The sequence below is a fragment of the Tenrec ecaudatus genome, chromosome 12 (genome assembly GCF_050624435.1).
Source record: "Tenrec ecaudatus isolate mTenEca1 chromosome 12, mTenEca1.hap1, whole genome shotgun sequence".
NCBI classification, from domain to species: Eukaryota; Metazoa; Chordata; class Mammalia; order Afrosoricida; family Tenrecidae; genus Tenrec; species Tenrec ecaudatus.
The window spans coordinates 58,087,297-58,110,278 of NC_134541.1; the positions used below are offsets into that span (position 1 = coordinate 58,087,297).

General features: G+C 42.0%; 1 protein-coding gene across 4 annotated transcripts in view; it reads left to right on the forward strand.

Annotated features, from left to right (window-relative positions):
* The first annotated feature begins 371 nt into the window (after window positions 1–371).
* OPCML (opioid binding protein/cell adhesion molecule like) overlaps window positions 372–22,982 on the forward strand; it is a 732,004-nt gene continuing 709,393 nt past the window's right edge. For all 4 annotated transcript variants that reach the window (XM_075527874.1, XM_075527877.1, XM_075527875.1 and 1 more), the window contains exon 1: window positions 372–538. In XM_075527874.1, the coding sequence (XP_075383989.1) occupies window positions 372–538 (167 nt within the window). The remainder of the gene's footprint in view (window positions 539–22,982) is intronic.

The window sequence follows — 22,982 nt, forward strand, 5'->3', positions numbered from 1 at the left end:
ATGCCCAACTGAATCGGAAAGTAGCACCTGGAAGAGATAGGCAGCAAAGAGCACCCTGTGACCTTCATCTCTGCACCTGCCTCCTTCCTCTCCCTTCTCCTGGCCTCCTGCCTCCCCAGGGGAGCTTCCAGAAAGCTCTTTTTGGATGCAGGAGGGGCATCTTGTTCCGCTAGGCTGGAAAGCTGAGACAGGATTTGAGGAAGAAATATTAGACTTTGGAGAGGCTGGACTCTTTCTTTTTTCTGCCCCTTCTGCGCCTCTGGCTTGCTCCAGCCCTCTCCTTTCTCCCCACACCATTTCCTGCGGCCAGCTGGTGTGGGGGGACAAGGACTGTGCCACGGCCGACTTCTGGGAAGTTGTGTCTGTTGAGGATGGGGGTCTGTGGGTACCTGTTCCTGCCCTGGAAGTGCCTCGTGGTCGTGTCTCTCAGGCTGCTGTTCCTTGTACCCACAGGAGTGCCCGTGCGCAGCGGCGATGCCACCTTCCCCAAAGCCATGGACAACGTGACGGTCCGGCAAGGGGAGAGCGCCACCCTCAGGTAGGGAACTGTACTTCAGTGGGATCCGGAGCCTCCAGGGTACTTTTCCATGGGTAAGAGTGCGCCAGGGTGAGCGCACAGCTTGTGTGTTGTGTGGTAGCCTTGGAGGGTGGGAGGGGGCCCGCCACCGGCCCCAGACATGCGCTGTGTGGCCCTCGATGGTCATTGTCCATAAGAAGCCTGTCACTTCCTTGGGCTGTTCGGTCCAGAGCCTTAGGTGTGAATCCGGAGATGCCGGCCTGGGTCTTGGTGCATCAGTGAAGCTACCGCGTGGCGAAAGTGACTTTTTTTTCTTTTTTGCCTCGACACCAAAATGAGAATAGAAAGGGAACTCGGATGGTTTGCTGCCTCGATGACGCTTCACAGGCCAGCGGCATGGGGCAGGTAGCCACAGTGCGCAGACACCCCGCTGGAACGACACTGACACTTCCAGTCGCCAGAATTACCGGCTCCTGGCGGTGGCCCTGCATTAGGCTGTTGGAGAAGCAGCAATTCGTATCGTATCAACGTCGTGCTCCTCGAGGGCGTCCCTGTGATAAATTATGAGGGCAGTTTTATCTCTGCAGGCCTGGGCCAAGCAGAGAAAGCATGTCGCAACTACATCCCTCCGTGTGCAAAGCACAATAGGAAAGCTTTGTTTGTTTCACCGTAATGAGTTAGAGAATCACTTATATGCTCCTGGCACAGGGGTGGGAATTCTTGGAATATGAACCTTTGGGGACTGGGTTGTTGCAGCCGAGACTGTAATAAAAACGCAGCCCCCACTTTCCACCAGCTCAGCAGATACCATCTTTTATCTTTTAATGAGGCAGCTCTGGTCCTAGGAGACAGATTCAGGGCCGTCCCAGCTTCACTCGCTCATAATGTACACAGGGTGAATATCTTTGCCCTGGCTATGACTTTGATGCCTCTGGTGGAAGTACAAGATCCTGTCCCAGATTTTGTAACTGAAACAAACGCCCTAGGGAAAGAAAGAGGGTGGGGTTTCTCTTTTGTTCTGCTCTTTGCGCTCTGGTCCAAACTTGCCCTGTACCGCAGTGAACAAAACTGTTAGCAGCTGATCTTTTCTATGTTCAGAAGTTAAAGTTGGATGTTTGTCACTTTGGATGGATTTTTAGTTGAATCTTCGTTTGAGTTGAAAGGCAGGTAACCGAACTTTGGCTGCTGGTGCTTGATGGGGAGGGAAAAGATGAATAGAAATGTCCCTCCTTCTCGGTTCATTGAGGAAGAAACATCCTGACCATGTGGCTTCGCTTTCACTTGTCTCAGCCTGGTTGTGATATTTCTTCTTCATTGCCCTAATGAATGATTTATGGGAGGTTCATCCAATGAGATGACTTATGGGGTGCACATCTGAGTAGGAAGCTAAAATAAAATAGCTCCCCTACTTCAGAACACTTTAACAAAGGGCATCATCATGGCATACCCAAGATGTCACGGGACCCTGTCACCTAGAGCGCCTCCTTTCTTTCCAGCTTACTGTTGATGGCAAAAAGCTCAATATGAAATATGGCTTCAGTGTTTAGCTGTCAAAAATCCTCTGTCGCCTCCTCCCCCCAAAGTTAAATCAGTTAATTTTAAAACTTGAGCTTTCTGCTTATGAAGATGCAGTAAGGTGATTCTACCAGCAGAGGTCCAGCTTTGATCTACCTCCCCCTTTTTTTTTTTTTTCTGCTGGCCTATTTTCATGATCTTTAATTCTAATTTGTATCAGCTGGGCTTGGTAATGGGACTGTGAATTTAGAAAAAGAAAATCTGAGTATTGGCTTTAATAAATCATAAATAACTTACGTGTTTTTGTATAACTGTTTGCTTGCACCTGATTACATACTTTAGTTTTGGAAAGTAAGCATGTGTCTTACATGTTTTCACATCTCCTTCTGTATATTTCCTTCAAGAAAGAAAAATCCAGTACATCTTCCTCATTTTAACCTCTTTGTACCATCTTTCTTTTGCTCTTCATAGTCTTTTGCACAAGTTTTTAATTCCCACCGCCCCTCTCTCTAAGTTTTTGTTAATAACAAAATACACTGCTTTCGGAAACTTCTGTGGTTTTCAGCCCTACTTCTTTTGTTTTCGACTCTCCTTTGCTTTACGTCTGGCCAGCTGTTGAATTCAATTTATCTGAAACTCAGCTTGAAGTCAGTGCTTGGAGGTAGAGGGCATGTTTCTAGACTCTGAAAGTCTTTGGATGAAGCTCTGTGTAAAAGTACCACATTTTTATTTTATTTGTGGTGGTGTTTTTGTTTGGTTTTTGACAAACTATAATGAACCCTTTAGTCTCCAGAAAGATGTTCCATTGAGGATTAATTGTTTGGGGACTCAGTGTTCAGAAAGCATTAAAATAAATGAATAATACTCACATCCATCAGCCACAGAGTGCCTGTTTTGAAATCCTAGATAAAGACCCATTGGAGGAGGGTAAAGACCTAGTAGGGAAAGCAAGAGGTTTAGAAACTTGGATTCTCCTATGAATTTCACAGTGAGAACTTTACATACTTGGAGATGCTGGTTTTATTGTGATCGATCTTCTATTGCACTAAGGGATGTTAGGTATTGACACAAATGCCAGTTTCAGCACTGACGTTTTGGGTGTGAATGAAACTCATTTTTGATAAGTAAGGCAGTATTATCTTCCTCCTAAGTCCTTTACAAGACTGCTAGGAAAATAAAACTAATTATTTGAATGTTGAGTGATTTTGCCTTCTTTTAAGAAAGGTGATATGGAAAATGAAGGTGATCTATACAATCATTAAATTATAGATTCTATGAAGATGATTTGAATTCATTATTACCACTGCGCCCTCTTGGCCAGATCACTTTATTACAATTGTTCTGTACCCGTCCGGTAATCTGTAAACCTTTCACCAAGACTATGCTCTGAAGTCATCTTAACACCACACACTAGTTAGAGCTTAACTAGAGAAACACTTTGCCTGGAGCACTATGTACCTTTTCAGACTGTGTGTATGGGATCAAACTGACAACAGAAACTGGAAAACTTAGATTGGGACCTTATGGCACAGGGAATATATGGTAATGAGGGAGGGAGTGAGAATGTTTGCACCACTCAGCAAATGTAAGCGATGTCACCAAATGGCATCTGTAGGAAGGAACTGTTGATGTTGGCGCATGTTTTGCTGTGTCTCTGCTAAAGAAGATGCATACAATTTAGTAGAAAAGTGGGCTTTGCATCTAGTTAGAAGAGATACAACAAATATCTAGAAGTGTTGTATTTAAATCGGTGACTCTCTCAGGAGAGGAGCCCGGCTATTTTGAGGGGTGAGGGTGAGGGTAGGGTTGATCCTGTATCTGTTCCACCCACGTTCTAGGTTTTCTTTTCTAGCAGGACTTCAGTTTTGCTGATCTAGCTTTACTCATCTAGAACTCTGCTTAAGGATGCTTTTGTGATGGGTCTAGAACGTCTCCCCGTTTTTATTCAGAGTTATCTGCTATTCCATTCAGAAGCAAGCATTTGAGGGCAAGTGCCGGCAAATGGGCTCAGCAAGAGCACCTTGCCAAACAACGGTGGCAGTGAAGATTCCAAGTGCGCATTCTCTTGTGTAGGTTTATTGTATTTATTTTTATACTCACCATCAGCAACTTTTCCACTTAGTAGAAATTAAGAAGCTCGGAGTATCTATTAAGTTATTCAGTGTATCCATTAAGTAACCCACAAGTTATTAAGTAACCCACAAGTACGCGTTTTCAAGTTGTCTGAATAATAATGCACATTAAATGCAAAGGCATTGCTCTTGACCTGGAAGGATAAAGACATCAAAGGACACTCAAGTAGCCATCATTGCTAGGGGCCCTGAAAGCAGTGAGGCTCACCTGGCTGCACCTTGAGTTTACCTCCATGCTTTTAAATATTCCTATGTCCAGACCAATGAAGCCAACTGTCTGGGGTTGGGCCTGTGTGAGCATTTCTGGTGGGGCTCATCTAGCCTTTCTAATGTTGTTAAATGCCACTGTTCTCACACTCTCCAACAGCACAGCAAGGTTGGAGCGCACTTTCCATTTGCTCATGTCCTTTGGAAAATTCTAGAAGGCCCTATACCAAGGAGTCCTCCTCTGATCATTAATAGGTCATTTATTTGCTTGATAGGACCCTGCTGACTCAAGAGTCAAGGAGGAAATAGTCAAGGCTTGTCCTCAATGTCCTTGACATTGAGTTCAAGTTTAAATGTCACTAACATGTTTGCGTATTTTCACAATTCAGGGTATGCATTGATGGTGCAGAAATAACCTGGGCCCTAATATCTGCTTTTGAGTTCTCCTTCCACCTCTCACTGACTATCTGGTTTTGAATACTTTGCTTATATTTCTTGAACTTCAGGCCCACTGTGTACGGGAACATCTTCCCATCCATAATATCAAAGGAGATAGATTATGTGGCAGTACTTTGTAATCCATAAAATCACACAAACATTCAGATCTCAGACAACGTAAAACACTCTAAATCTTTTCCAGTTATTGTGTGATACACACTTTGCCCTGCTCCCCTACACACGTAAACCCCTTAAAATGCATGAGTCTTATCCTAGATGCACTCAACATCATGCTTTGTGTTAATAGCATGATGATCCGAGTCCCACTGACACATGACAGATGCACACTGTGAATCAGCTATGGGACTAAGTTTTCAGAGACTGGGAGCCATGTCTTATAGACTGAATGCAAATATTGTGGTGGGTGCTAAGATTTTTTTTTAATTACAAATTTGTTAAATACTTTCATTCATCTTAACTAAACCTCATAATGTATTATGTTTACAGCATTGAAGTGCTTTTATCTGAATGGACACTTCAGCACAGCAGTGGTTAGAAATATTGCAGGCTGGAGGGACTTTGGGCATCCACTGAAATCATAAGCCAGAGGGGAGAGGGGAATCAATTAATGGTTGCAATTAGACTCAAAACTATGCAGAAAGCATCGCTGTCCCTGAGGCGCAGGCCATCAGCAGGGCAGCTCATTTAGGAGGAATTTTAGCAGAAGTAGACGAACACTTTGGCAAGGTGAGGTGTCTGTCTGTCTGCAGAGCTGGACTTTGCCATGACTTCAAGGAATCACACAGAGCGAGGCAGTAGAAGCAGAAAGACTGCTAATGAGTCCACCTGGACACTCACTATGTCCAGGATGAGGGCCTAACTGCAGACCTATCTCAAGGGCTGACTTGCTTCTGTGCCAGTCTCTAACATCGCGTTCTGGTTGGAACGAGCACCCAGTCTCTATGCTTGCGCCTCACATGCTCATCTTCCACAGCCAGAATGATGAGAGAAAGATGAGTTGAGCCCCTAGAGAGAGACACTCCATGACGTGTATATTTGTTCTAGATAGCTCAGCAGTTCTTATCCAAGTGTACGTGTTCAATCTTAGCCCTTGAAGTGCATTTGACCCTTGGGTTCAGTTTAGTCTCTTTCTCATCCCCTTTTCCTCTAGCTTCCGACAGAGCACTCTGACCTTAGGCTGTCAACTGTACTTAACTGCATAGCAGCCTCTGGGGGAGGCTGTGGACAGAAGGCACTGGTGGTTTGTTCTAATCTGATAGATCTGAGAGTGGGCGTAGCACAGAGAAGGTATGAGGTAGGTTTACGTGTCCTTCACAGGGGAGGACTATTACCATTACATAGTCTTTCTGGTCAGGAGAGAATTGTAGCTCAAAGATCCTTTAGGATTTTCAGAAATGTGCGTTGCCTATTAAATTAGGAATGAAAGTTAGCCTTTCTTAATTTCCTTTTAGCACAAGACATGAGCAGACTATTTCAGCTTTTCTTGTTTGTCTACATATTATTTGCCCTGAAGGGAGAAACCCATGCTAACATTGCATTTAGCCAAATTGAAGCTCAATTTGGCATGGGTTGGAGGAGAAATCTCTATTCTATTCATCTTGGTTCATTATCTATCCTCTCTTATTTCCAAACAAATGATTTCTTCCTTATACCCTTGAATATACTCTTTAAGAAGTAAACACCGAAGTTGTGAGGTTTTTTAAAAACGATGTGTCATTTCTCAGGTAGAGAAGGTTAGAGAAGGGAAGTCTTAGAGTCCTCTGCCCCTCTCCCTAAAGAGGTACACTGCAGACTCTTTAATAAGGTGTGCAAGGAAGAGTCTTCCTAGAGACTGTTAACACATCTAAGAACTTGACTATTTATAATTTAATTTGTGTTAGATGCCGGACCAGTTGTCTATCATTCTATTTGCAGACTGTAATATTCCTAATAACAGTCTAGGGGCTTGAGACTGGGAAAGGTTAAGTAACTTGTCTCTGATCACAGTTACTAGGTGTCAAAATCAGGATTTGTTCTTATAACCTCTTTCTGATTCTTCTTGATTTTATAATGTTCTCATCTCAACACTTCCCCCCCCTCTATGCAGCTCCCAGATGTAGAGAAAGAGAAACAAACTTATATGTAGTGTATGTAGAACAAAATAACAGCATCCTTTTCCTGGTCATGTATCTGGCTCAGATGCCTTCATTTGAGGACTGTAGCTGCCCTCCTACATGTAGAAGTCTTCATTGTTTCCTGAAAGCCCCTTGTTCATATCCCAGTATATGGCAGTCTCCCATCTGTTCGTGTAAGACATGAAAAAATAATAATCATTTATAAATCATCAAGGATTCATGAGGGGGGAGGGTGACACCAAGGGTTCAAGTATGTACAAATGTGTTTGACACATGGATGGATGTATGGATTGTGATAAGAGTTGCATGGGCCCCCAATAAAATGATTTAAAAAAAAAACCATTGGTCTACATTTTGGTTCTGAAAATGATACACATTGCAAACAAGTGTACAGAATAAATGCCACCAGAGGATCCAGTATGCTGCCAAAGTGATCGTTCAGTGTTGTTCACTTTGGGATGATCCTTAATTTGCACTGCCCTATTAAATGACCCCCCCCCCACGAAACATAATATAGTCATTAAACTAAAACCAAGTACGTGAGCAATTACTTGACAAAAATACAGCTCTTTCCACAAGAACTGTGAGGGAACCAGTAATACCAAAATATACAGTGATGAAAAGTGATTTTTTAAACTCTAAAATGTATTTAATTTCATAGCCCTCTTCCCTACCCCTGTAGCCATATTTTAATTTACGTCATTAAAGTTGTGAAAATTGAGAGCCACGGGGTCTTCCACTCAATTTGGCCCCGACTCATATCATGGAGAAAAATGTGTGACCTATTTTGGCCTCCTCTTCCTTGGGGAGGGTGCATTTATCTTAAATCATAGAGATGCTGGAGAACTTGACCTGCCTTCCCAGAAAAGTGCTGATCAATAAAAAAAATTTAAAATTAATTTGGAATATTAAGCATTTTCTGTGGCTCTGGAGATTTATGATTTCTTAGTGAACGAAGTTCCCATTGCCTAATAGAAGCAAAGAATGCTGTAAGTGGTTGCTAAGTGTTCTGGGTAGTTCACAGAAGATCATTTAACTCATAATTACCCAAAATGCTATATACCAGTAATGAAGAATAATAGAAAACAACATAGTTGCAGCAGAAGTAATTACGCAAAAGAGCGAAAAAAGCTGAATGTGATAATTTTCTATTTATTGTGCATGCCAATGCTGAAGAAAAATGGGCATAATTAGAGAAAGATAAAATGGAAACGTTGTCTCAAAGATGTTTTCAAGTACTTCCCAAAGTTTTGAAGTTTGAAGTGTTGTTCCTATTGTGTCTAATTCAATTTTAAGATGCAGAACTTCCTTTTACTTGATTTGAGTACATATTTGGCACTGCACGGGTAGCTGGGAATCTTTCATAAGCATTGTTGAAGAGAGGAGGAGAGATAAAAGGAAAGAAAGACAGAAATGCAGGACAAGTGGAATAAGACAGTAAGAAAGAAACTTTCCAGAGGTGTCAATTATAGCACGATGGAAGAGAAATTAAGGAACTAAAGATGGGGAAGGAGTATGTTCATATGAGGAGAAAAGAGTATCATTATTGAATAATCAAAACTGGAAAAGAGAAGAAAGAACATGTTGGGCAAGACTTGCTGTGTCCTACCTGCCAAATTTCTGTGTGCATTCCTCACACATAGCCATGAGACCACATAGACGCTGGTGCCCAGTGCCTACCAATCAGAGAAGGATCAATTGAGGATTCATTTCCAACTTGCTGCTCCAGTTGGGCTAATTCTGAATCACAGTTCTCACCTAACCGACATCTATGGATCCTGCTCTTGTCACTGAACCTTAATCTATGTGTCATTACTATTAATATGTGTTGGACCTACTAAGTGCCTGAGTTCTCGGGAGCTCTGCCTCGTTCTTGTAAGAACCCCTTTTCTAGGAGACTACAGCCTTAACTATACTGCTTTCAGTCTCCGGGCACATGGACTTTCCATTGGCACTGCTTGTCCATCTCCCTAGGTGTTGTTTTGGAGACCCTCTGCAGTAGTTCCGTAATCTCGTGTCAATTTGAGTATATAAAGAATGAAGGGGTGGAGTTAGCCTGTCAATCAGGTTGCAGCTTCATTGGAGGGCAACTGAGATAAATGGCTATCTGGAGACCAGTCTCCCTCTCTGTCTGCCTTCACCTTCCTGTTGGCAATCCACGTGGAGCCACACTGAGCCCTGTGAGAGACCTGGAGAGATGTTTTCACGGCCCCACTGGATCCATAAGACTTTGTACTCATTGGCCTGGGATCTTCATGCATTTTGCATAGTTGCATGTGCTCTGTGAGTCTGACAAGGAATTTATCCAATAGTATCAGATTTATGGGCTAATATCAGATTTATGGACTTGATCTGGACTAGACTGGGATGTTTTCTTAATATACAATTACCTTTTGATATGAAACACTTTCTTCTACATATATGAGTGTCCCCAAATTTGTTTCTCTAGCCAACCCAGTCCACCACAACTTCCCATGTAGATAGCTTAGTAAACGGGTCTAGGCCACATCACACTTGCTTCCATTCTCTTTCTTATTGGCAGTGAAATGATAGTTCTCAGTCATTCTAGGATCTAACCTCAAATTTACTACCTTTGAGTTGATTTAAATTTACAGCCACCCTACAAGACAGTAGAACTATTCTTCTAGATCTTCCAAGGTTGTAAGGGTTTTTAGAAGCAGGCAGCCTCTTATTTCTACTGAGGAGTGACTGCTGGATTTGAACTGCCAACCTGTCTGTTAGCAGCCCAATGTGTAAACTACTATGCTATCAGGGCTTCTTCTGGGATATTGGGCTTACTCGATCTGATGTAACCCACCTACAGTTTCCATTCCTACGGCCACAACAAAAGCCTCTTGCATCTTACTCGGAAACATCTGCCATTGAGGAAAAGGAGAAAAACACAGTGGGCCACCAACCTTTGTCATCAAAAAAATTCATCAAGGATCCTAGAGTTACCACACATCAAGGTACTTATTTTCAGCCTTCATTTGGGTTTCGGTCATTCCTCTCAGTTACATTGCCATTGATCAAGCCCTACCAGTCTCCCTACACCCTCCTTGCCATCAATTCTGAATCACTTGTTGTTCCCTAGGAATGTAAAAAGTAATTGAGGAAAGAACTAGGAGGCAAAGGGCATTTATAGGTGTCTAAATACAGGCAGGTACATATGTAAATATATTTATATATGGTGATGGGGAAATAAATCTATGTGCATATATTTATAGGTTTAGTATTAAGGTAGCAGGTGGACATTGCTCTACTCAAGCACTCCCTCAATGCAAGAACACTTTGTTCTATTAAACTGGCATTCCATGACGCTCACCTTTCCAAAGCGATCACTGAAGACAAGTGGGTGCATAAACAAATGTGGTGAAGAAAGCTGATGGTGCCCGGCTATCAAAAGAGATAGTGCCAGGGGTCTTAAAGGCTTGAAGATAAACAAGCAGCCATTTAGCTCAGAAGTAACAAAGCCCACATGGAAGAAGCACACCAGCCTGTGTGATCATGTGGTGTCCATAGGATCAGGTATCAGGCACCAAAGAACAAAAAATCATATCATTTTGAATGAGGGGGAGTGCAGAGTGGAGACTCAAAGCCCATCTGTAGGCAAGATGAGCCAGTCAGGGTGCAGTATAGCATGGGTCAAACAGACAACTTTCCTCTAGTTCTTTAAAGTCTCCTCCCACCAAGACCATGATCCCAATTCTACCTTATAAATCTGGCTAGACCAGAGCATGTACACGAGTACAGATAAGAACTGGAAACAGGGAATCCAGGACAGATAAAACCCTCAGGACCAATAAGTGGGTGACGGGAGACATTGGAGAGTGTAAGACATGAAAAAAATGATACTTTATAAATCACGAAGGGTTCATGAGGGAGGGAGGGTGGAGGAGGGAGGAGAAAAATGAGGAGCTGATACCAAGGGCTCAAGTAGAAAGCAAATGTTTTGAGAACGATGATGGCAACAAATGTACAAATGTGCTTGCACAATGGATGGATGGATTGTGGTAAGAGTTGTATGAGCCCCAATAAAATGTTTGTTTTTTTTTAAACGATACTTTTTTAAGGCAAACTGTGTACAGTGAGAACACTGTTGTCGCTATTTTTAGTTGCTGAAGGGCTGATTCTAATTTATGGTGACCTTGTGTATTACAAGAGGAGTTTTGGCCGCAGTGTAGTTATATGTTGGGCTGTGATCTGGAAGGTCAGCAGGTCAAAAGCACCAGCCCTCCATGGAAGAAAGACAAGCCTTTCTCTTCCTGTGAATAATTGCAGTCTTGGAGACTCACAGGATGTACCCTATGGGGTCACTATGGGTCAGCATTCACTTGGAGGCAGCGAGTTTTGAGTTCTGTATAACAAATCCAGGCCTGGGTTGAGACATGTGAGGTCCCCTCTTCTGTTTATTCACACATTTGAGTGGGGGCATATGGATTGATAGATAGATAGATAATTTGTATCTTAGCTGCCTATGATGCATTTCCTTTTAAATGTGACTTTTGATGTTTACCACTTGTCAATTTGTCATACTGTGGTGGCTTCTTACCTGTCGCTGTAACACTCGAAAGTATGTTTTGGACAGGTTTCCACAGACTAAGAGCAGCCTATGAGAAAGGAATGAATGGTCAACTACTGAGAGATAGATTAGCCACTGAAAACCTTATGAATCGCAGCTGAACATTATCAGATATCTGAAAACCTTATGCATCACCACTGAACATTGTCAGATATTGTGCTAAAAGATGAGCTCTCAGGAACTCATAGTAGGACTGAGAAAGCACTATCTTGTATGAGTAGAGTCAGCCAAATGATGAGAGCAGAGTGGAGCTTTTGGGACCTTTATTAATAATTGAAATGTGGAATGTATGGAGTATGAATCTATGAAAATTTTGAGTAATTAAAATGAAATAAAATGTATAAAGATAAATATCCTAGACATTTAGTGAACTGAGAGGAACTGTATTGACTATCTTGATCACTTTCATGTGATCTGTGCCAGGAATGGCAAATTCAAGAGGGATGGCATTTTCACAAAGGGCATGTCAATATCTACCTTGAAGTACAATACTGCCTTTGATATGATAGCATCTAAATGCACACAAGGAAATCCAGTTAATTCAACGATTCAAATTTATGTGCCAACCATTAAAGTGATGCGGAAATTAAAGAATTCTACCAACTTCTGTGGTCTGAAATGGATCAACTATGCCATCAAGATGCATTGAATACTGGACTGCAAAAGTTAGAAACAAACAGGAAGGGACAGTAATTAAAAAAACACGATTTTGGTGATAGAGATGGAGCTGGGGATCACATGATAGAATTTTGTAAGACTCTGCTTCTTCATTGCTAAGACCTTTCAGCTACATAAACCGCAGCTATGCATGTGAACCTCTCAAGATATAGTTAGAAGAATTGCAGTGACTACATTTGTGGGAATGGATGATGGAGAAGCTCAATATCAGCAATATGTCAATTAAAAAAATTAAAGTGGGCCAAGGAAATGTAAAAATACGTATGACCATTCGCCATCTGGGAGTTACAAATCAAATCAACAATGAGTCAGTGAACTTGGTTATTTCAGCAATCATTGAAACATTGACTTTCACCAATTTTGCTTTAAATTGCTCATACTTCATTTTTGATGCCTGTTTTGTGATGAATGCTATAATTATAAATGAATGAATAAAAAGACCATCATAGAAAATTTAATGATTAGAAAACCAATATTACATCAAGTTAATTTTAGATTGAGTGAGACTAGGGGACCCACCTCCACTTCTTATTTACTAGAAATAGTGTCTGCCTATGAGATCCCAAGAGAGAAGACCTTCTTATTGCATGGGAAGGAACAGTTTGAAATAGACAGCAGTTAGTGATAGGGGTCTTGTAAGTTTGAAGACCTTGCTCCTGGGCCCCTTGTGACCCTGAGTGAAATATTTCTGTTGGGAAATTCTCATGCAATGGAGCTGATATTAATTTCATTTAGCTCCCTGCCAGTTCCCTTCTACCAGCACTTGTTTGATTCTTGTGTTTGTTAAGCTTGGCATCTACTGTTCATTGTCTTGGAAAACAATAGTTATTTCTAGCTTATTCATGTTCTAAGCACAGCTAACCTTGCTTGTTGGTTGGTTAATCTGTCCCTGGACAGACGGACACTTTTCTTGGCCCTGTGCCATCTTCATTATTATTGGTATTAGGTTGTAGAATAAATATGACTTCCTTGTTGCAGCAATTATGTCAAAATGTGTCATTCAGGAGTTCTTTGTTGTTTTTCACAGACCCCAACATTACAAAGCATGATGCCTTAGCCAGTATAGCACCAGCCTTGCTTCTAGACAGCATTTTTTTCTGAGACTGATATGTTTGTTGTTCAAACACTCTATAATATGAGTATATTCAGTATGCTTCACCAATGCACTACAATTCAAATGTATAACTTCTTTTACTGTCTTCTCTTCTTTAAATTATCCAGCTATCAACATGCATATGAGGGGAAAAGACCATGGGTTGAGCCAGGCACACTCTATTCATCAAAATGATGCCTTTGCTTTGTAAAAAACTTAAAAGAGGTCTTTTGCAGTAGAGATTCCCCGTGCAATAAGACATTTGATATTGCAGCTGCTTCTTCCATGACATTGATTGCTGGTTCAAATAGAATGGAGACATACACAACTTTCATCTTTTTATTTTTTGTGAAGGCAAGAAAATCAATGCATAAGATGGCGGCCTACAACTTCACACTGTCCCGTCCCTTCGCCAAGGCTTTGGTGGTGCAGCAGCAGGATCCCCCTCTTCCGTGTGGGAGACTCTTGGGGCAGAAACAACGCATTGATTAGTGGAGGTTCACAGGTTGTCAAGATGCCAATCAGGTTTCAGCGCTTTCCAGATAAATATGGACTATTATGTAAGGTCTGGCAATTTGCTTCCAAAAATCCGCCAATGGAAACCCAATGAATCACAGTGGCACTCTCCACACGAGGGTGGCCCAGGGCCTGGCAGCATTCAGTTTTGTTGCCATTTGTAAGGTAACTTAGGATAACTAACAATTAAAAAAAAAAAGGACTTCTTGTGGTCATCTCCAAACATATTCCATTTTCAATTACTCCCACTGCTTTTCCCATGATCTTAGCTAAATTAATTAATAACTTATTTGCTAGATTAATTAATAACTTCTTTGTGTGTCTGTGTTCCTATTGTCTAAAGGAGTGCCTAACAGATGGTAGATGCTTTGTGTTTGTTAAAATGATGAGTGTGTCTATTTTAATCATAGGTGTCTGTTTCTTCTCTCTCACACACACATCTTTGCGCACACGGATACTTTTTATTTTCTTGTTTTTTTTCTTTGTCTAATGTACCTATTTTTTTCTAATTTTGAAGGAATTGAGAAGTTCTTTAAATGATAACCAGCAATTCTGGCGTGTGAGTCCTAGCGGAGATAATGAGATCTCCCTAGATAGTTGGTATTTAACTCATCCTGTCTCTTTCTGCTTGTTAAAACTGCAGAATTGCAAATTTCACAGTGCTTTTTAAAGTCATGGTCTAGCGATTTTGAGTAGTTACCTGAGAAGAGTGCCAGCTTTCCTCATGTCATCACACAATAGAGTGGCATCTTCTGGAACTAGATCTGCAAATTTTAAGAGATGGAGACTCCGGTGTGAGTGATCCCTTCCTGTCACAGAGGGGCATCTCAGGGTGGAAGGATGTATTGGCCCATTTTCCTGGGCATCTGAAAGACAGATGCCCTGGAATAAGCTGTCACAGGGATGACAGTGACTGATTCTCCTGAAAGCAAGCATCCTACTGCACATGTGCAGTGGAAACAGTTTATAGACAGTTCTTGGTTATGTGATCTGCTTAGCATTGACTAGTTAATGGGTACTTATTGAGGTACGCGAGCAAAGGTACCCCCTGTATCGCGAAGTTTAGGGAACAGCTCTGAGAGTCAAAAGGCCTGGTTTCAAATCCCAAATCTCATACCTTTTTGGCTCTATGTGGTTGGCAAATGACTAAACTTCTCAAAGCTTCATTTCACCTTGTTCCGTAAAGTAAGATAAGGATGTGCCGCACAACATGATGTTTGTCAAGAGCTGCAACGAGAGCCTGGCACACACCCCAAGCTCACAATGAACGTTTTTAAATTAAGTTTCAGATTCAGAATGTGCCGGAGGCACCTTTAGTACATAACCACAGTATACCAAACACTGTTTTAGGCAACTCAGAGGTTATGACGTTGATTAGAGCTAGTGCCCCTCCACAGGCTATCATGTGTACCGAATAGTTTGGTACAATTACAGGGTCCACAGATCATGAAGGAAGGAAGGAGATAGAATGAGATTTACTTAAAATCCACCCATATTTAGTGTTCAGTGTCATACATTTTGACACATACGGGGGGGGGGGGGCATTCAGAAGTTCATAGACAGATTTTCATTATCTCTTAATTCCATTTTCCCACATTTTGAAGCCCTGTCATATATATGCCCATATAGTTCCATCCCAAAATATACAGAATATTTGAACAACCTAAAATGTTCTCTGTGCCCTTTTGAAAGCAACACTACCTCTCTCCTCAGACAAGTGTTGATATTCCTCACTGATATCATAGATTAGCTTTGTGAGTCCTAAAAGTTCATATAAACAGAATTATACAATACTCTCTAAAAAGTGGCTTCTTTCCTTCCACAGACTGTCTCTGAGATTTATCCATGTTGTGGCTTGCAATTCCTTCTCTTCTAATTGCTCAGTAGGATCAATTATATGGATATCTCATTATTTGTTTATCCATTTTGCTTTAGATGAACATATATAGAGTTTCTTTTTTTGCTATAAGAACAAACATTTTAATTGCAATAAACATTTACAAAAGAACATTTGAATACAAGACTTTAAGGTGTCATGACTTCTTACTTTACTTTTCAGGAAACCTTCTTAGGAATGGAATAATTGGGTCATATAATAGCTATAGTTGCTTAACATTTTTAACTCTTAATGAAACTTACAAACTTTAATAGCGAATTATGCTCCCACTAGGACCACATGAGCAGCCCTGCTGCTCCACAGCTTAGCCTACATTTGGTATAGTTAGCCTTTAAAATTTTGAATTGTTGGAACTGTAAAATTTTAGCTTGCATTTATTTCCCTGAAGATTAATGACACTTTGTATCTTTTCATGTACTTATAGGCCATTCATATATCTTGTCACAGGTAATATGTCTTGATTGATAGATATTTTTCATTCAGTTAGTCTTCAAATGTATTGTTTTCTTATAGTTTTCCTATTTTAGTAACACTGGGTGCTAGTGGGCATTATAGGAGTTTCAGCCAAAACAGACAAACCCATGGAGCTTATATTCGAACATGGAGAGACACATATTAGAAATGGTAAGCACATAAAGATAGGGCATGATGTTATGTGGTGAGGGATGCTCTGAGGACTAATAGAGCAGGGTGAAAGGGTCAAAAGGGAAGGCCAACTCCATTCACACATGGATGTCAGCCACCATCTCTTTGACACTGTGACAACTGAGCAGAAAGCAGATCCAAGTACTGCATTCGCCACACAAAAGTCATTGGGAGAGAAGAATGTTCCAGAGAAAAAAGGAAAAAGAAGAAGGGCAAATTGTATAGGACGATGCTGTTGTCTACACAGGGTAGGTGACAAAATAAGCAAGAAAATAAGTGGCAACAAACAATACAGCATTACCAATGTCCTAAATGCCACTCACTTACTCACCAAACTGCTTCACTTTATATAATGTGAGTTATACTTCACAAATCAAAGGAAAGGAGGGAGGGAAGGAGGGGAAAAAAGATAGAGAGGGGGGGAAGGACAGAATAAGCAGGGACCATAAGAATCTTTGATTTCCTCCAAGCTAGTTCTCTAAGGAGTTGACACGGTGGCTATAGCAATGGGTGCAGACATCACAGTTGTAAGGAGAGCGAAAGACCAGCAGTGTTATGTGCTATTATGCAAATGCTGAAAAACAACAGCAGGTTTCTGAGCATCCAGTACCTCACGCCCCCTCCCACCTCTAGCACGGACAGGTAAAATCAACTCTTGACTACTTAAAAGAATTGATTTATTATCCTTTTAATGCTCCACAGTGCTTCTTTTTCGTTTCTTCAACTCAAACTCAAACCTCCATGCCGTGGTGTTTATTCCGACTGTGTAAGATGGGAAAAACCTGCTGTCAAGGTCTCTCTCCTGTGGGTTTTGCAGCGTGTAACTCTATGGGAACAGAGACCCTCATCTGGCTCCTTGGAGCTCCTGTTGATTTCAAACTGCTGCCCTTGTGGTTAGCAGTCCAGTGTGTAACCGCTGCTCCACCAGAGTTCCTTTTCTTCAGCTAGATGTTAGTTTATAAAGGGAGAAATAGATTTCAATTTAACGTCTTAAAACAAAACCAATCCCCCCCACCCCAGCAGTTTCTAATGGCTGCTTGTCAAGGGGTGGGTAGATTGCATCTCTGTGTGCTCATTTTTCTCTCAATTGTTTACGGAGTCCCTACCAGACATTTCTGTATCAGTGCTCATAGCACAGTTGACAAGGATAATAAACAAAGGCAGCTTTTATCTTTCTAAAGCAAAACAAACAAACCCCACACAGCACCAGTTGCCGTTGACTTGATGCTGACTAGTGGCCACAGGTGTGCTTCGGTGAAGACTTGTCCTCCACCAATTTCCCAGGCTGCCACCAGGTGTGAGCAGATTGTCTGGACTTTCTTTTCAGACACTTCTGTGTAGATTTGAACCATTAACTTGTTGGCTAGTCATCAAGCACTGAGCCATTTGTGCCACCCAGTGGCTCCTAGTGATTGGCACTTTCTCTGCATAGAAAATTATTTCCAAGAGCCTTTATACAGTGTCAGTTCATCTTAATTTGTTTTCAGAATCCCTTTCAAATATTACTTCCTCTGTGAAGCCTAGTTCCCTTTATCTCTTTTATTTCTAAGCATGACTAGGTACCCAAATGACCCAGCGAATTAAAAATATACAGAGAAAGATGTCTGTGCCAAGTCCCAGACATATAGAATCAGAAATGCTAAGACACGTGATCCAGAATCTGATCTTCATGCTCACAAAACTAGTTTGTGCACCATAATTTGGAAATATTAATCCAATCTTTAAGTGTTTCCTGCATACTAGAGCCTGCAGGAGGAATAAACTGACCCATTTCGCACCCTCATCAGTTCCATATCACTAGCTATAAGGCAAGAAAATGCTTGTTCATCCTTTTGTTTATGCTTCTGAATATGTTATTTTTTGTCTGTATCTTTTCAGTAAAATGGTCAAAACCCATTCAAACTAGTTAAACAAATAAGTGGGTTGTATAATACGGACCATGGATTCCAAGAGTGGTTTAGAACATTGTCTTTGGAAAGGACAGGAGCCAACAACTCAGCAGTCACAAGAAAGTGGCTCAGCCTCTGCCTCGCCCTTGCTGTGCTCCACATGGTCTCTTCTGTCCCTACTTCACTGCTTCCTTTGTCTTTCTACCTATCACCTGTCTCTGTTTCCATGAGGTAGCAGATGGCCATCATACATATTCAGATTCCATGTAAATTCAGCTCAAGACAGTCACCACAGATTGGTTAATATTTCTCTCTTCCAACTCAAAATTTCTGGAAATAAAATCTGACTGCTTCAGTGGGGGTTGAATGTCCATCTCATCCGACACTGGCTACAGGGTAAAGATCGTGTCTCCAACAGGATGTCCATAGCTGCATGTTAATGAAACATGCCACTAAATGCGGCTTAAATATGGCAATCTTTGTAGTCATTTAACAAAATTGCTAGAAGGTGTCTGCCCAGGACTGGTTTCCATTTTTAGTCTGTTGAGATCATCCTGTTTTATTGCCAAATAGCTGCAGCCACTCCAAGATTCACATTTGCACACCACAAAGTCCAGACAGAGTTTATTGGGGTCTCATTTCAAAATATTTTAAAATCTGCCACTCGAAACCATAGGAGAGGATTATTTATTAATTAAACAGATTTGTCAGCACTTCATCCCCTTGTCATACAATTCAATAATTCAATCACATCAAAAAGGGTTGTAAAGCTATCACCACATTCATTCTAGAACATTTTTCTTCCTTGTACGTATCGTTATTAATTTGTTATTTTTCCTAATTATGGGAAAAATATACAGAACAAAACATTATCTAATTCCACAACCTCTACATGTATAATTCAGTGCCACAATTTTATACCTTTCATGTTGCACAACCATTTCTCATATCCTTTTTCAAATTATTCTACCACCGTTAATAGAAACTCAATGCCCCCACTAAGCAACAAGTCTTTCTCCTTCACCATAGTAACTGTTGGTGAAGTTTGGTTTCTTTTTCTTCTTCTCCTCCCCCTCCTCCTCCTTCTTCTTTTAATAGTTTTCTTGATATAGTGTTCATATAGCATACACTTCAAAGGTTAATCACTTTTAATATGAATTTAATATGAGTGCATCGTCACCATCAGTCCTAGTGCTCCCTGCCCCCTCCTGCATTTATTGTCGCACCAGGACAGGATTCTATTCTACATGCTGCCCATCACTAGGGAGATCGGCACGTGTACGTACATTTCCGATGTTTTCCATCCCTTGGATTGGAGGAAGGTCCTGCCACCACTTTGCGGGTAGAGGACTGCTGCTGGGCTATCAAATGATAATGTTGGATGGGTTCCCACCATGCAAGCATGGCTCTCACTGTCACTAGAGGGAGAGTGGGTGTCTTCAGAATTCTTAGAGACCTGGGCACTTACCTCAATAAGCATTTTCTACAAGCATTCATCCGTGTGGATTTAAAGGACACAGCAAAACATGAAAGTGTCTTTTGGGTCCCCTGGCAGTTCAACTCTGACAGGAGGGGATGCAGGAGGATAAACTCAGGGAGCCACAGAGGATGTCTGAGCCGCTGCAGACTTAGACCCGTACCCATGTAGAACAGCAGAGGACCAGAAACAGAAGGGGGAGGGAAGTCATTACCAGCCCCAGACAGCAGTCAGGAGAGGAAGCTGCAGAGTGGGAAGAAAGAAAGCATGGAGAGAAACAGTTGGGTTGCGGTGGAAGTCTCAGGGAAGAGGGGGAAGTGTCAGGAGGTGAACAGGTCAGTAAATGAGGCCAGATTAGCCAGAGACCTGCTCTAGGACACGACGGGGGGGGGGGGGGGGGGGTAGATGCCAGAGATTAATGAGGACACTACACTGGCCTGTGGGGTGACCGTGCCACACTGAGCAGATTCCCCTCTCCTCGAGGGTCACTTATTTATTTATTTTATAAGAGACCCGAACAAATTCTAAAACCAGATAAATCCAATTACCCGTTTTGCCTTCAGGGAGTGTGAAAGATTAATGGTGGTATTTTGGCAGTAGCATAAAAAGAAATAGGTGATAATAACAAGGAGGGCCATAAAAAGAGCTTGCATGGCAGCCAGGCCGAGGAAGCTGGCTGTAATTCTCCCATCATGGGGCATTGGCAGCTGGCGGGACTAGACTACGGTGACAAGGCTCAATTTCTGAGGGGAATGGGAGTGGGCCTGAGAGAATTTCTGTTTCCTTCTCTACCAGCACTTCGATCCAAACGTGCTAAGGAAGGCATTGCACCAAGCCATATTCAAGGAAAGCCTCTTCCCAGAAACAAGAACACAGCTTATTTATTGGGAGGGGACCCCCTGCGATTTCCAGATGACAAAGTGGCTTGCCCATGACTTGTTTCAGTTGGTCTTTATCAGAGGAGTCTGGCCGCCATTATTTTCCTCAGGTGGCAGTAGTAGGAACTCAGAGGGGCAGAGGGGCTTAGACTCAGCTTCTCTGGACACTGCCCATGGTTCTCAGCTCTTACCTGTGCTCCTCCTTGGGGGCCGGTTTTCAGAAAGACTTACTAACAAGATTGTACTGGTGCATCCTAGGACGAATCAGAGCAGCGCCCTGGTGACCGTTGGTGGGTCAGCAAGGAGGAAACTGCATCCAGAGGGCAGGGCAGTGGTCCCTTTTGCCCAGGTTAATTTTGTCTTGGTCTCTCTCATTGCATAAGACTCACGGTCTCTTCTCAGCATAGTTATTGGCTTATGAAAAGTTTCTTTCAAGGTATTTTACTTGATAGTCCCCCACTCTTTTTTAAAAAAATGTATGCAGGATTCATGTACCATGAAAGCCATCCTTTTCGGGTATATATTTCAGTGAATTTTAGTTTTCACAAATATTATGAAACCATAATTGCAACAAAAAATTCACTAGAATTGCAAAATATTTCACCCCAGAAGATGAAATCTTGCGTCTCTTACCGTCATTTTCTGTTCTCTCCTCTGCTCAGCTCCTGAAATCGCCCATGTGGGGTTGGAATAGGCTCAAAGGCCGTGATTTTGTGGGTTGGTACTATTTTCCCTCTGTACTCATGGATCTGCCTCTTCTTGATATTTCACAAAAATGAACGCTTAGAAAACACATGCTTTGCTTTAGACATCTCTATTGGTTATCCACTTTTCTCCCTTCACTCACTATTCCACAGCATTTTTTTAGCGCCTATCATCGACCCAAAAGAACAAATACGTGTTAGAAGAAATACCGTGACGCCAGAGTGTTCCTTAGAAGGGAGGGATCAGGGACCCACTTGGTCTCAGAGATGCTGGGCATGTTATCAGGAAAGACCAAACCAACCCAACAAAAAATGACCACCATCCTCAACTGCTATCTAGTTGACTTCCACTCATGAAGTCAAGGTTACAGCAACCGAGGCTTTCCGAGGCAGTGACTTCATGGGAGTAACAAGACTTGTCTTTCCCTAGGGGAGAAGCTGGTAGTTTTGAACTGCTGATAACTACCATCCTCGGCCCCATACAAAACTGCTATGCTTCCAGGGTCTCTCTACAGCTAGTCCCTGGAAAAGGACACCATGCTTGGTACCTTACAATGGCAGCGAACAACAGGAAGATCCTGGAAGAGATGGAGTGACACAGTGGCTCTAACATGACACTGTGTGGTCACTGTGAGTGAGAACTGCTTCGAGGACTTCTACCAACAAGGATCTGGTTCTAAAAGAACCCAGGTGATGCTCTGAGTAGACGTTCATCACTAACGTAAAGGTTGGTGATTTGAGCCCTCCAGTAGTTCCACAGGAAAGAGCCATGGTGATCTGATTCTGTAAAGATTACATATTTGAAAATGATATTAAAACGAACAAAAGCAAACTCACTGCCAATGAGTCAATGCTCACTCATAGTGACCCTATAGCACGGGGTAGAATTACCCCTGCGGGTTTCAGAGGTTGTAACTTTTTACCAGAGTAGAAAGCATTGCCTTCTCCCACAGAACAGTTGGTGGTTTTAAACTGCTGACCTCACAGTTAGCAGTGCAACACATAACCGTAGGGTAACCATGTCTCAAAAGCAACTCTATAGCAATAGGTTAAAGCAAACTCATTACCATCCAGCTGATTTATAGCACCTTTACAGGACAGCGTAGAACTGCCTCAAGACCAGTGTTTATGGAAGCAATCTGTCACGTCTTTCACCTGAAGAGCAGCTGGTGGGTGTCAACTGCCAACCTTGGCTCCCCGTTAGCCCCCCAGCTGCTTAATTACTATGGCACCTATACTCCTTGAGTTTACCTGGAGTTTGTAAAACTTTTCATAAGCCAAACACTATGCTGAAAAGAGACTGGGAGTCTTAAGCAGTGAAACTCAGAGTTCAACCATTCTCTTAGGTACAGAGGACATAGATGAGCAAGTCTATCCTTGCTTATCCTTTGCTGGCTGTGAGAAGCAGAAGCAAAGAGTTGTGTAGTGCTAAGATCCTTCTGAAAGATATTCTTCTGTGTCTATAGTGTTAGGCTTTTCTTGATTCCTAACTGTTCCGTCAGATAGTCTCTCCACACCTCGCACCAATTCTAAGACTGCTAGAACTTAACGAGTGGAAGCCTATTACACTGAACCTTAGCTTATCATTCCATAATTCTGACTCTGGTCTAACGCCTAAGAAACAGGCTGCACTGAACTTTAGTTGGGTTCAAACTAACCTAGAGGGCGTGTTCAAACCT